The sequence below is a fragment of the Panthera uncia genome, chromosome A2, assembly GCF_023721935.1.
Source record: "Panthera uncia isolate 11264 chromosome A2, Puncia_PCG_1.0, whole genome shotgun sequence".
NCBI classification, from domain to species: domain Eukaryota; kingdom Metazoa; phylum Chordata; class Mammalia; order Carnivora; family Felidae; genus Panthera; species Panthera uncia.
This window is the reverse complement of record NC_064816.1, coordinates 148,050,281-148,064,709: the sequence shown is the minus strand read 5'-3', so window position 1 is coordinate 148,064,709 and position 14,429 is coordinate 148,050,281. Positions and strand designations below refer to the sequence as shown.

The 14,429-nt window shown below is 44.9% G+C and overlaps 1 protein-coding gene across 1 annotated transcript in view; it reads left to right on the top strand.

Moving 5' to 3' along the window:
- Positions 1-14,429, top strand: part of ATP6V0A4 (ATPase H+ transporting V0 subunit a4) — a 93,081-nt gene that overhangs the window by 47,710 nt on the left and 30,942 nt on the right. Inside the window, exons 13-19 of the mRNA XM_049641935.1 lie at positions 1,115-1,265; positions 2,112-2,251; positions 3,597-3,754; positions 6,824-6,917; positions 9,189-9,307; positions 10,932-11,148; positions 14,198-14,299. Of these exons, the coding sequence (XP_049497892.1) occupies positions 1,115-1,265; positions 2,112-2,251; positions 3,597-3,754; positions 6,824-6,917; positions 9,189-9,307; positions 10,932-11,148; positions 14,198-14,299 (981 nt within the window). The remainder of the gene's footprint in view (positions 1-1,114; positions 1,266-2,111; positions 2,252-3,596; positions 3,755-6,823; positions 6,918-9,188; positions 9,308-10,931; positions 11,149-14,197; positions 14,300-14,429) is intronic.

Sequence of the window (14,429 nt, the reverse complement as noted above, 5' to 3'; positions counted from 1 at the left end):
CCGCTTGCGGTGGGACCTAGGGGAAGTTACTTAACCTCTCTGGACCTTTGTTCCCTCATCTGTCAAGTGGGGCTGGATAGGAAGGTGATACGGACCTCATGGCATTTTAGGAGGATTGATGGGCAGTCATTTAGCCAGTGCTAAGTCCCACTGAGTATGCAGACTTTGGACTGACCGAAAGGTTCCTGGGGAGTGAGCCTGGGGAACGGTTCATACCTGGGTAAGTGAAGAAGAGAGATGGCTGGTGTAAAGTCACCTGGTTTCTGTGCAGAAGTAGTGGGGGTGAAGGTGTGAAGGGAGTAATAGTCAATATTGGAGGGAAGTCTTGATGACCAAATGGAAGAATTTTGATTCCATTCTTTAGGTAATAGGAAGCCTTTGAAGATTTTTGAGTAGGGGAGTAACATGACGGAAGCAGTATTTGTTTTATTTTATGAAAGAAGGATTGCACCATCTGGCGCATAGGCTAAATGGGGAGGCTCAGGGCTAGGCTAGTGGTTATGGGAGCAAGAAAGAGAAGGACTTTAAAGGGACAATCAGCAGGATTTGGTGATCGATTCATTGAACCAGGAGAAGAGACGCGTCTGATGATTCCCAAGGTTCAGGGATCTGGAGAACGGAGTCTGCTGAAGGAGCAGGGAGGCCAAGAGAGAACCTGGCTTTGGGGCAAGTTGATGAGTTTGATCTTAGGCTCCTGGATATTGTGGGGTTGCTGAGACATGAGAGTTTGAAAGCCCAGACAGGAAATTAAAACAGAATCGAAACTGGGGAGGGAGTAGGACCATTTGGAAGAAAAGGGCAGAATCAAGAAAGTGGGTTAACTCTTGAGGGTGTGAGTAGAGAGAAAGGAAGAGGAGAGGACCCAGAACTGGGCATAACAGGTGAATTGGCAGGAGCAGGAGAATGGAAATGGCCAGAACTCCACTCTCTTGATGACTGTCCTGTAAGATAAATTAGATATTAGGAAGGTATTTTACAGAGTGGTCATGGGTGTCAGAGAGGTCAAGAAATTGTCCCAAGTTCACCTATAAGGGATGGCAGGAATTGGACATCCGTGTGCTGACACTCTTCCTTACGTTTTTGTCAATTTTTTGTTTGTTTGTTTTTTTTGTAGGAACTAAGTGGCTCCTCCATGGTCCCCATCCTGACTGCAGTGCAGTCTAAAACATCTCCTCCCACATTTAACAGGACCAATAAATTCACAGCTGGCTTCCAGAATATTGTAGATGCATATGGTGTGGGCAGTTACCGGGAAATAAACCCAGGTAAAGTGTCTGATGCATTGTATAATGGGGCAACTTGAAAATGAAAACTGGTTAAGATTTACCCCTTGGGTGGCCTAGGAGGTGAACTGCTTAAAACTGGATCATTCCTAAAATTTTGTTTGGCTTCCTAATGCCCTGCATTGGTTGCCTAAATGGTGATTAGTGAAAGATTTGTTCTTTGTCAAGATTTCACCTGTTCTCCCTTGAACCATCGCCTTATTAGGCAGTCAAATTCAGTTCTTGTTTCCTTAACGATTCAGTGGGGTCATCTCTCAACATTTTCACAGAGCTGTAGCTGTTTTGTGGGTGAGATGGGAACACACAGCTGGCTTCCAGGACTTGGAGTCAGAAGACTGGATTCTAAGTGACATAAGCTGTGTGATATTGGTAGTCTGGTTTGTGAAATAAAAAGGGTAGACCAGGTGCCCTTCAGCCACGTTGTCTATAGTGCTCTTTTTCTCCAAGCAGAGTCCTAATCTTGTGACCTGTAATGCAGCGACCCCATAGGCTGGGTATCCTGTGAGTAGAGGTGTGTGATACATGTGGAGTATACAAAACACTCAGAGATGGGAAACTGGTTTTAAGACCCGATACATTTTGTGATCTTGGGCAAGTCACCAAACTGCTTCAAAACTCAGGTCATCTGTAAACAGGGACTTATAATGCTTACTTATTGATAAGCTGATGTGTGTGCGAGCTCAGCAAATGTTGGGGATGGGGAGGGAAGACAGAATCAGAAAGATACGAGGGAACCAGCTTGTGGGTCACGGATCATGTTAGACAGATCTTTGATGGAGCCACTGGCTGTCGGAAGGACTCAGGCTGTTGTGGGTCTCCCCTTTATAGCTCCCTATACCATCATCACATTCCCCTTCCTCTTCGCTGTGATGTTTGGAGACTGTGGTCATGGGATTATCATGCTCCTGGCAGCCCTTTGGATGGTCCTTAATGAGAGACGCTTGCTCTCCCAGAAGACCAACAACGAGGTGGGTGTCCATCGAATATCTTGCCTCAGTTCTCCGAGGTTATAAGTAGAATATGAAAAATGTGTATGTTGTTTTCACCAAAGAAACAAACCTGTTTTATGAAAAGCAAAGGATAGAAAGTAAAAAGGGGCCAAAATTCAGCCTAGAAATTCCTGTCCAAAGGTCAGTGCTTTGGATGGTATGGTGCAATTTCTTTCAACATTTTTGTTTTTTGTACATTGCTTGACAAGGCATTGATCTCTATTTTTAAGTTTTTTCCCTCCTAACATGAGTTTTTTTCTTTGATTATAAAAAATCAATATATGTTTATTTTTAAAATTGGGAAAATACAACAATTTAACTACCTAGAGAAAATTACAACTAATGTTTTTATCTATCTTCCTGGTTTTTTCCTGGGCTTATACACAAATTTTTCAACATTTTTAAAAATAGGGATCACATATTGCATATTAATTTCTGGCCTTTTTTTTTCACTTAAAATATCACAAATAGTTTTTCTCATGGCAGAGCCCTTCTCCCACAATCAGTCCATGATCAGTGTTCTTATGAGCTCTGTGTTCACTGGAATACATTTTGTAAGCTGGAAACATGCCGTTAGCTGTGTTCTGAATTTTAAGAATATCTGCAAACTTTTATTACAAGTTGTCTTAACTAGAGCTAGTTCAGTGATGTCACAGCAGCTTAATCATAAGCGAGGTTAGTGGGAAACTCCACCTCTGGCCAATATAGTTTTGTGTGACCAACACTGTAACAGCTGTAGCTTCCTAGAATAAAGAATTGAAATCTCAGAGCTACACTTTGGCAGGTCTGTGAATGATTGACACCCATCATCCAGTATTATATAAAGCACTTGACTCTTCTTAGTGGACGTGCTTAGTCAAGACTTGATTTTATGACAGAATGAGTGGAGCTTTGACTTGCCATGAAATTTAGCTGCCATATGCATCCAGCTCGGAGCTTGTCTCCTAGAAGTACTTGAAAGAGTGACTGCACACTTTCATGTCCCTCCATAACGTGTGAGGCCTCAGCCTCCGCTTCAGTTATGTTTTCTAACCAGTGATGACTTAAAGATTATGAGGCTTATATGGTTTTTCTTCCACAGTAACAACCACTGGTCTAGGACTTTTCTGACTGATGTATGTAGGCTCGGGGAAATCACGGTGTGTGTGTTCTCTTTGGATCACTTTGATGTTGCCCCGTGCTGTGGCCCCTCTGTGTGGGGCCTGTGTGCCTTGCCGTGGATGTTCCACTGGTGCTGGAGACATTCCATAACACATTCCCCCCCACCCCGGGGCTCTGGTGCCAAGCCCCCTGACGGCCATCTTCTCTGTCTCCCTGAGACCAGATCTGGAACACCTTCTTCCACGGACGCTATCTGATCCTCCTTATGGGCATCTTCTCCATCTACACGGGCTTGATTTACAATGACTGCTTCTCCAAGTCTTTCAACATCTTTGGCTCTTCTTGGAGTGTCCGACCGATGTTCAGAAATGGCACGTGGAAGTAAGTTTACAGACAGAGGTGGGTCACTTGCTTGGCTGCCCAGGTGGCTTCAGGGGTACTTTTCACGGTCAAGAAGTCTATGCCTGGCTCTGCTCAGAGGCGTGCCCACAAATTCAATGAATGATTCCATTTTATTTACCAAGTGAGCAACCTCCAACCAGTCCCTCCGTAACTGTGCTGGTCATTCTATTGTGTGGAGATAGTTTGTAACATTTCAATTAAGTATATATCATGGTGTCCGTAGCATGTGCCAACACTACTGTGAAAACAAATAGTGAAGTAGGTACAAACTGGGCATCTTGGTGTCAGTCACAGAAGCTAAGTTCCCCGGAGGAGAAGGTTGCATTTGAAGCAGACCTAGTTCCAGCAGGGGACTGGACGCAGTGAGCACTTAGGACAGAAGCCTGATGTGGTGTTGAATTATATAAATCACTGGTTTCCAGTGCTCGAGGCCCCAGACTCACCTGAAGGGCATTTTCTTTGATGGTTCAGAGTGACTCCATTCAATGTCAAAAGCAAAGGAGGGGGTGGCTAGTTTTCATAAGCAGCTCCCTGTGTTTGTCTTTTGGGTGATGGAGTGAGGAGGGCAGGTAGGATAGAGTAGCTGGCGAGGAGTGGCTGCGTGGGTGGCTGTGTCATGGGGGGGGTCAATGCATCCCCCCTAGTTTCTTTGCTGATCCAGCTTCCTTGCAGTAGAGGACAGGACTATTAAACAATAAGGAAGGGAAGGAAGGAAGGGAAGGGAAGGGAAGAAGGAAAGGAAGAAGGAACAGAAGAAGGAAGGAAGGAAATGAAGGATAGGACATTTTCCAGGATACAGATGGCTATATTGACAAGTGCTTTTGTTTTTGTACTTGCTTTATGATTAAGTACCCTGAAGAGATGCCTGGGAGAACAAAGCTTTCATAAATTTAAAGACAAATTACTTAGTTCTGCTCTTTAGATGTAAACTCGTAAGCATAGCGCTGGACTTTGAAGCATGTTAAATCAGCACAATTTCACCAAACTACCTACATGAAATCTCATTTACCCAGGAGCGTGATTGGGAAAGGTCTGAGTCACCTGGCTTTTTGTCATTCTGCAAATGTGGGCTTGAGTACTCTTTTATGCACCTGTGAATGGAATGACCCCTGCCCCAATTCAAGGCTCTCGGAGGCCAAGCCCAGTCTGAGGGACACTCAGCCACATGCCAGGCATCACTTGTATGAAGTGGGACCTTATTAACAGGGAGACAAAAGAAAATTGCAGTCATCCATCAGAGTGGCAAAGGACACAGCAAGCTGGTTTTGGTCACCAGTCACAAGCTAGGTCTTGAGCTTGCTTTCCCTGAGAATTGACTAGGGGCACTGTCACAACGTTCTTCAGCCAAGGACCACAAGAAGCATTCCTGGCATCACCCAGAACTGAATTTACTAACTCAGGGAGGTGGTGTACCAGTGGGGGAGCATGGGCATCTCAGCAAGAGGACGTAGGGAAAGGGCCTACAGGGTCTGGCTTCTAGGAGGATGAGGGCAATGTTTGGTCATTTTTGTGGTTCAGGCATTGCCCTTATTTTGATAGGTCCATATTTTAATATCAGATATGATGTGGATCGGTCTTGTTTTTGTCTGGATCCACCAAGGTCAGAGGGTGGCTTTGTCTGATGTTGGTGTTCTGTGAACTTGTTTATGTCAACAGCAGAGATCATGCCTTAGCTGTGGGTGCCTGTTCCCTCTTATCGGGAGTGGCTTTGTCCGCACACAAACAAACCTCTTCTAGTTCAGTGTAACCGTATGCACTGAGCCATGCATTAGGGTCTGTGTCTGAGATGGCCAGTGAGGCCATCTGTTCCCACTGTGTCCTGAGGGTCTGGTCATTGAGATCAGGCCTCCTGATCCCCCCTGTTGCTCTCTAACACCTTCAAGCACCTCAGTTGTAGGAGGGAGGGAGTATATTTCTAGGTAGCCAACCAAAGTTGCCAGCACTCTTTTCTTCATCATTTCAGTATTCCTTCTTGGCCCTTCTATAGATGTGTGCTCTGTTAAACAAACAAACAAACAAACAAACAAACAAACATCCCTAATATTCTCATCCCCTTGGGGCTTGCAGAGATAGTAAGAAATTCCTACCCACTGACGTTCATACTTCTGGGCAAAATTGGGACACTGATTTAAAGACATTCAATGATTTAAACAAACCTACAGTTAAAAAGTTATGAGTAATTTGGGAAAATTTGAGCAATGATTGCATGTTTGATTTTAAGTGATTGCTGGTAATTTTTAAGGTATGATACTAGACTGTGTTAATTTTCTTAAAGTCTGTACCATTTAAATACATACTAAAATATGTGTGGATAAAAGTAGTGGTCTGTTAATCAGAAATGATTCATTTGGTGGGAGGCAGCACTGGGTAGAGGGTCAGATGGAAAAGACTGGCCATGTATTGACAACTGGGAAATGGGTAGCTATATGGAAGTTTAATATATTATGCTCTCTACTGTTGTGTAGTTTTGAAATTTTCTGTTCTAAAATTTCTTTGTTGCACATAAAATAAAAACTAAGAAGATTTAAAAAACTTATCTGAGCAAAAAAATAAATAAATAAATAAAGACATTCAATGGACTGCAACTTTTGAGAGCTAAGTTCCATGAAGATTAGGGTCTGTGGGTGAAAGCCAAATTATACCTCCAGATGAGCCCATGTGTACGCAGGGATGATTTCCCAGGCTTGTCCCCGGGCTGAGATTTCTTTCTTATATGCTCCTCATCCCTGACCAACTTTTTTTCTGACATAGTATAACTGCTTTTCTTTACAATACTCCACCAGGCTGAGAGCCTTTGGAGACTCAGACTGTGAGCGTCTTGGGGCCAGATGGTAATGTGCATAGTCTCAGCACCTAGGACAATACTTCGCACATAGCAGGTATTCATTACCCACTCATGGAATGATTGAATGAGCCAAATGATGAGTTGCACCAACAGTGAGGCTTTGATTGGCTTACAAGTTCATGACCAACGGCACTATAGTGTTTTTTTTCCTACCTCTGGTTAATCATTGGTTTTGTTTTTATTTTTCCTTTCCCCCTCTCTAGTGCACACGTAATGGAAACAAATCCATATTTACAGCTGGACCCAGCCATTCCAGGAGTGTACTCTGGAAATCCATACCCATTTGGGATTGATCCGGTAATAATGTCTTCTTGGGTTAGATATTTATTACGTAAAATGTCTTGCTGAGGAGATCTCTATGTAGAGGGGAGGAAAGTGCCAGAACCTTTGAAATCAACAAACTTACACACTGAGATAGAATTACATATACTGGAGGTTTTGTGGCACTGTGTAGGACTCAAGTAAATGTCCTACCTGTACCCTTTACCTAGCCCCTGGGTCATTTTCCATATAGTTGCTCAAACATCTGCTTCCTTCTCCAATAATTTATACCCCTGGTGGTTAATGATTGCTTCTTTAAAAGGCCCTTTGTTGCCTGGAAAGTATGCATGTTAGAGAAGTTATTAGCATCCGGATCAAGTTCCTTACCTTGGCATTTTCTTGTAGTGAGTAACATCTCCCTTATCCTAGCAAAGTATGGATTTGCTCTTAGCTTTGCTTAATTTTACCGCCTAGAATTGACACAAGTTTTTTTTTTTTTTAAATGGTACGAGTTAAAAAATGGTACGAGTTAACTTTTGTGTTCGTGATATCTATCTCAACTGGATTTGAGCCAAGCGAAACAAAGGTGCTTCCTTGCACAGCCTTTCAGATCTAAAGGGATTTCCAGAAGGCTCACATGCCTATTGGCTTATACGGGATGGCCCAACACATAACTGCCACTAGGTGGCAGCCTTGTGCTCCAAATGAGCTTGACCGAGCTAGACCGAAACTTGGCAAATGTTGTCAATAAATGTTTCTTCTAAGCTCTTTTTGTGGGAGAGATCCTGAGACATTAGTTTTAGTTGCTGCCATTTGAGAGTAAACAGTACGGGCCCTAAAACTGTACTCTCCGATCTTTTGGGGTGTCTCCTCGGTTAGCCTGAGTCCTCCCATTGCTTGCCTGTCTCCCCTCCCTTACAAAGGCAGAAGACATCACCCGGGATTTGTTTATACTTGGCCACTCAGGGACACTCGTATTCTAAATTTTATCACACGAGGTACAGTCCTTGAAAGTTGAGCTGTAAGCCGCAAAGTGCTGAAAACAAACGCAAGTTGATATTTTTGTGGCTTGAAAGGCTTTTTCTGTGGTCCGAGGAATTTCATGATTAGCCCGCGGGCTGCGGAGGAGGACAGACAGAGGGTCTGGTTGACCTTCCTTTGCTTTGAATGTCTTTGCTGCCACTGTCCTCTTTTCACCTTCCCAGCCCACCCCTGAATCATCAGCATATCCTGTCTGCCCGGGTCTGCTCCTCAAAGGCCAGTGTAGCCCAGAACCCACGGAGCCAGAGTATCTACTCTGGCAATTTTATCATTTTCCCGATAGACAAGAAAGGAAAAATGTGAGGGGTAGAGGAGAAGTGCGATGTTGAGAAGAATTAACTTTTTCCCTAGTAACATTTACGTTTTTGAACATTCCTGGTCTTTTTGTGAAAAAATAAGAGTTATATGAGATTAAAAATCCACAAAATAGTATAAACTAGAAAAGAAAGAGTCTCCTTCCCTATCTCTGCTGTTCTGGCAATTCTGTTCCCCAGAGATACCCCCTTTAACAGAACGTTTCTGTGCCTGTGTTAGACCCTGTATATATTAATGAAGGGTTGGATTTTTACATAATGTAAATTTCTACAGCAGCATTTATTGACCATGTGCAGCCTTTTTTTGTGAATCAAATCATAAGATATTTGGTTATCAGAGCTGACAGGTCTTTCTAAAATTTTTTTAACGTTTATTTATTTTTGAGACAGAGAGAGACAGAGCATGAACGGGGGAGGGTCACAGAGAGAGGGAGACACAGAATCCGAAACAGGCTCCAGGCTCTGAGCTGTCGGCACAGAGCCCGACACGGGGCTCGAACTCACGAGCATTTTTTTGTGACGTGAAGCATTTTAGAAATGCCAAGTCAAAGGTGGTATTCTCAGGAAGGGATTGGAAAAATTCTTGGGCCGGAGCTCTACGTCACTACCAAGTGGAAGTGAGGCCAGTCTGAGATCTCTCCACGATGTTTCAGAATGTCTTTTCCCTTAGAACAGAGGAGAAATCGTGTAGGATTTTTTTTCTTCTAGCCACGTAATATCTTCCTAATGGCACTAATAATTCTGCCAAACTTGTCATTAGAATCGCATTTAAAAGGGGTTTGGTCCCCTTCCTTTCCTGAACCTAAAATGTCCGCATTGAACTGGATCAGAATGTGAAAATATGGATGGTCCCCAGAGTGACTTCCTCAGGAGGAATCCTGCTATTTCCCCCGATGCCGGGAGAACTTCTCGACTCTGATCTCACGTATTCCTTGTCATGTCTCCCATCCAGATTTGGAACTTGGCTTCAAACAAACTAACGTTTTTGAACTCCTACAAGATGAAGATGTCAGTTATCCTGGGAATTGTCCAGATGGTTTTCGGTGTTGTTCTCAGCCTTTTCAATCATGTGTAAGTTTCACGATGAACTTTCTGCCCGTTGATCTGACCGTGTCATTGATGAGTGGTGACTGAGCCGCTACATTGGTCCTGCGTCTCCTTGTGCGAGGGTTTCTTCCTTGCCACAGGGAGGGCTTCGCCGTGTCTCTTGGCTTGAGCCAGGACGGGCAGGTTTGGCAGAAATGGGACCTCTGTCTCTCCCGAGCTGGGTGACTGAAATATGAGTGACCTTTCATCTCAGGCATATTTGAGGGTTCAGAAAGAGACTGGCAAGCACATAGCATCTTCTGTCCCCCCAACCTGAAAGACTTGGGGTCACCGCTATATCCAGGATTAGCTCCCACCAGTGGGCAAATGGAGACATAAGTGCATTTGGGCCACCGTGCCCTCAGAGTCCTAGAATCCTGATGTAGTGTCTTCCAAATGGCTGTACCCTCTCTCTCCCTTGGACTGTTAATGTTGTCTTATCTTTCCTTTCCTTCTATCAACCTGCCTCTCTAAACGTCTCAAACCTATTCTCTAAGGATGTAAATGTACGAAAACATGGAAACTGGTCAATTACACATTGATTCTTAAGCTTCCACCCCAAAGTGACACATACCCCTTCCGTTCCCACCGGCCAGAGCCAGTCCCGTGGTGACCGCCGACCTGAAAGCTCACGGAAGTACAGTTCTGCTTGAAAAGTAAGATCTATTTAGTGAGCAAACTAGTCACGACTAGTGACTAGGGACCCCTGGTACTCCTGCTTACCTGAAAGGGCCGTGGGGATTAAATGGGAGGTAATCCCAGAATGTATTTTCTGGAGCAGATTATCATTGGTATCACTGCATGTCATTCAGGCCCCTGTCTAGTAGTCATGTTTTGTTGCGGGATCTCCCCTTTCCCTCAGATAACTCTTAGAATTAGCAACGGGGCTGGGGGCCCTTTCTGACATTTTAACTTGGTGGACCCCAACTCAGCCTTCTGAGCCTTTCTCTGTATCTTAGAGCAGGAGTTGGCAAACTTTCTCTGTAAAGGGCCAGAGGGTAGATACTTTAAGCTTTGCAGGCTCGATGGCCTTTGTCACAACTACTCAGTCCTGGCATTGTAGCATGAAAGCTGCCATAGACAATTTGTAAGTGGAATGTGACTGTGTTCTGATAAAACTTTATCAATGAACCCTGAAATTTGAATTCCGTATAATTTTCATGTGTCATAAACTAGTCTTCTCCTTCTTCTGATTTTTTGGCCAACCGTTTAAAAATATAAAACCTATTTTTATTTAACTTTGGGCTGTTTAAAAACAGGTGATGGGCTCAATTTGGCCCGTGAACCTTAGCTTGCCGACCCCTGTCTTAGGAGAAGCTCTTCCTAGTCGCTCCTCAAGGGCACACTCTTTGTGCCCTTGAATGTGTTCGTATAAGCTAGATGTGCAGGTGAAGCTGTGGCCAGATCCCCAGCTCTCCCTACAGGCATGCCCTTTGCTTCCGACGCTACCTTCCAGACTCTGGCTCTCTTGAATCCTTCCTTTCTCTTCTTCTCCATCCATGCATAACTGCTGCTTGCCAGGAGAGTGGATGCTGTCGGGGGGGGGGGGGGGGGGGGGAGAACATTTCGTGCTTTGGGGGAGAATAATGGGTGCGTTTCCCACCCCCAGATACTTCGGAAGAACTCTCAACATCGTTCTGCAGTTTATTCCTGAGATGATTTTCATCCTGTGTCTGTTTGGATACTTGGTCTTCATGATCATTTTCAAGTGGTGCCACTTTGATGTGCATATGTCCTGGCACGCCCCAAGCATCCTCATCCACTTCATCAACATGTTTCTGTTTAACTATGACGACCCTTCCAACGCACCCCTGTACAGACATCAGGTATCTGTGGCGTTTCCTTCTTTTATGCGCTGGGGCGGGGGAGGGGTGTGTGTGTCACGTCTGTCTCATGCTCCCAAGTGTCGCAGAGTGTAGTCATTTGCAAGACTGCGCCAGGTTAGCACCCCGCCGGGGTTGTTAGGTCCTTTCAGTTTCCGAAGGTGTTTATTAGACTTGGATGAGTGCACAGGTGCTGGGGGCGGTATGCCACTGCTGCTCTGCCGGCTCCTGTTGGGGTGAGGCCCGACGTGGCTATTGCTGTGCAGTTGAAAATCGGCTTGTGCGTTGTCTATGAAGAAAGGAAAAAAAAAACCAGTCCTTCAGATGGGTTGGCCTGAAACCGCACATGGTCTGCATAGCACCTTAAAATGTCGTCATCTTTGATTCTAAACATAAGCTGAGGTGTACGAGAAAGAAACTGGCAAGAGACCAGAAGAGGAGTCCCTCTGTTGACATGGGCAGGGGGCCCCTGGAAAACTAGAATCCAATTCCCCGCTCTTCCTGCTCAGAGCTTCCATGGCTAGTTAGAGATGACTTCTCTCTCTCTGGCTCTCTTTTTCTTTTGATTCTTCTTCCGGGGACAGCACCTCCCAACACCTGGACCGTGAGGCCGTTCTGACTTCTTCCGCTTCTGGCACTTCATTGTCAACTTAGCAATTCAGCCTCATTGTCGACTTAACGTTTTTGTTTATGTTTTTTTTTTAAAAAAGCATAAATGTTCCATGGGAGCTGGATATAAAAACAACTCAGTGAGTAACTCTTGGTTAACGCAAATAGTTTTCCTCTGGCCTCTCTCCGTGATGATACCCTGTGAAGGTAGATTTTCGTTCAGGGAGGCTGTGCTTACGTAAGTTGTGATTGCCCTGTAGCAAGTACCAGGGCTGTTTGCCCAGTGCCAGGTGACCCTCTGTTGCTCGTGTAACTTACCCGTGGTTGCTCACCCTGCATGTCCGCATTAAACACATGCTCCGCTCCTCCCGTGCACGGCCTCATGAGTTTGATTCCTAGGTGTGGCCCCCTCCTCTGTGGGAGCAGCAAACAGTAAGAAGAGAAAATGCTTTGTGACAGGGCATTTTTTTATGCAAAATAAGGAATAATTTTGTTTTTAATTTTTAAAGTTTATTTATTTATTTTGAGAGAGAGAGAGCGTGAGTGAGCTAGGGGCAGAGGGCAGAGAGAGAGAGACGGAGAGACAATTCCAAGTAGGTTCCGTGCTGTCAACGCACAGCCTGACGTGGGGCTCGATCTCACAAACGGTAAGATCATGACTTGAGCCAGGATCACGAGTCGGACGCTTAACCGACTGAGCCACCCAGGCACCCTGAAAAATCAGGCAGGATTTGAGATGATAGTGAAAGAAGACACATACCTCTGAAAGCTCTCTTGAGGTATCCCTACTTTACTATGGTAGCACGTTTTGTTATACATCAATGAATGGTTGTATGAACCACCCATAGATTGTAAGCACTAAGTAAATATATTTGGAAGGTTCATTGACTCAACGCTGGAGTCCGAATGAAAGTTTACTTGTATTTCCCAAACAAGTCTTCCCTTTGAGGCAAAGGACTCAGACTCATCAATTATTTCATGTGCTAACTCCTTCCCTAGAGACTAAAGTCCTCACCTGGTCTGGCATATACACTGAACATTGCACAGTGAGTGACTTTTCCAGCTTTTTTCCCATTCAAAACCCTTACTGGGAGTTGGCTGGTTTCCCCGTGCCCTAGTGTGAAGATGAATTATCCTGACATAGTTTCAGGTTTCCATGACGTCATTTTGGGGTCATGCAGCTGGAAGAGACGATGTCAGTTGATAAATTCAGACCCTTCCCGACACTGCCCTGGCCGACTTGGTGCCCTGTCTGGATATCAAAGGACAAGAGCAACAGATAAATATAAATATCTGGTTGCTGTGTACATCACGAGGTAGAAAAGCCTCACATAAAGATGGACAAACTGCAGGGAGGTAGCTTTGTGTGCAGGGAGTCAGAGCTGGCAAGCACAGTGTGTGTTTCTGTGGCTTCCCTCCCTCTCCTGAGCCTTCCAGAGTGGAGAAGCATAGAAGATTGGGCAGATAAGATGTTCCCACCGTTAGCAGGGCAAATCTTGTTACAACTGGGCTAAAAATCATCCCCTGGCGTTCAGTGAGAACTTGGCCAGAACAGTTGAAGTAAAGGGAAGGCTCAAGGAACGTTTTTCCTTTCCTCCAAGCACCCAGTGTCCATTCCTTTCCAATAGCTCTGGCCAAGCCTCCCTGGGCTGCCTGGTTCTTTTGACAGCTCTAGGTCACTCCTCAAAACTGGTGACTAGAAGGTGTATCACAAGACAGGTGGGGGCACGAGGGCGTGATAGGAAGCGTGTAGCAGGATGATAAGGGGGAAATCACTCCCAAGTTTCAGCGGAAGCATAAAGACTATGGGTGCCTCATCCCAGAGGGAACCGTGAGGGAGACAGCCGGGGAGAGTTCAACATGGCTACCCCAGAGCCCCATGTCAGGTGACTCACCCACAGCGAGAGCGTGCTGGTCAGGGGAGAGCGTAAGGAAGCTTTCTTTTTTTATTTTGAAAGAGCAAGAGAGCTCAGATAATTATCTAGCACTGGAAAGATAAAATTACTAATTGAGATAAATGCTTGTGACTTAAAGTGACCCAAGGACTTCTGGCTACAACAGAGTGACCAGTGAAGTCATGGGGCCTGTCACACTTTTCATGCAGGGCCAGGGGCTATTCCCACGGGGCAAGGGATACATAAAGCTGCCCTTATTATGTGCCTCATGAATACTTCTTGTTCACATATGGTATGGGTAGATAGCAAGGGGGTACTCGGTAAAGAATAAGAGAGTGGGTTTCCAGTGACTACCCTGGATTGACACAGGGCACCGCTGGTCTGAAATAGGAGTACTCCAAGATGTAAAAGTGAGTGGATTCATTGAAATGCTTTAGATCTCTTAAAATAGGTACAACGAAAATGATCCATGTTTACCATTTTTATCATATGAAGTATGTTGTGTGATCACCTTAAAATGACGGGATCTTACCATTTTAATCTTACAGCAAGAAGTCCAAAGTTTCTTTGTTATCATGGCTTTGATTTCTGTGCCTTGGATGCTTCTGATTAAGCCGTTTATTCTTAGAGCCAATCATCAAAAATCCCTGGTAAGAGCCGTTCATTTAAATTCACTCACTGTGGGTAAGAACGTGGGCTCCTTGAAAATAGAAGTCTGGGCTTTAGACAGATTGCTGGGCTTCCCGAGACCCGAAGGACCTAAAGAAACTTCCCCCCCCC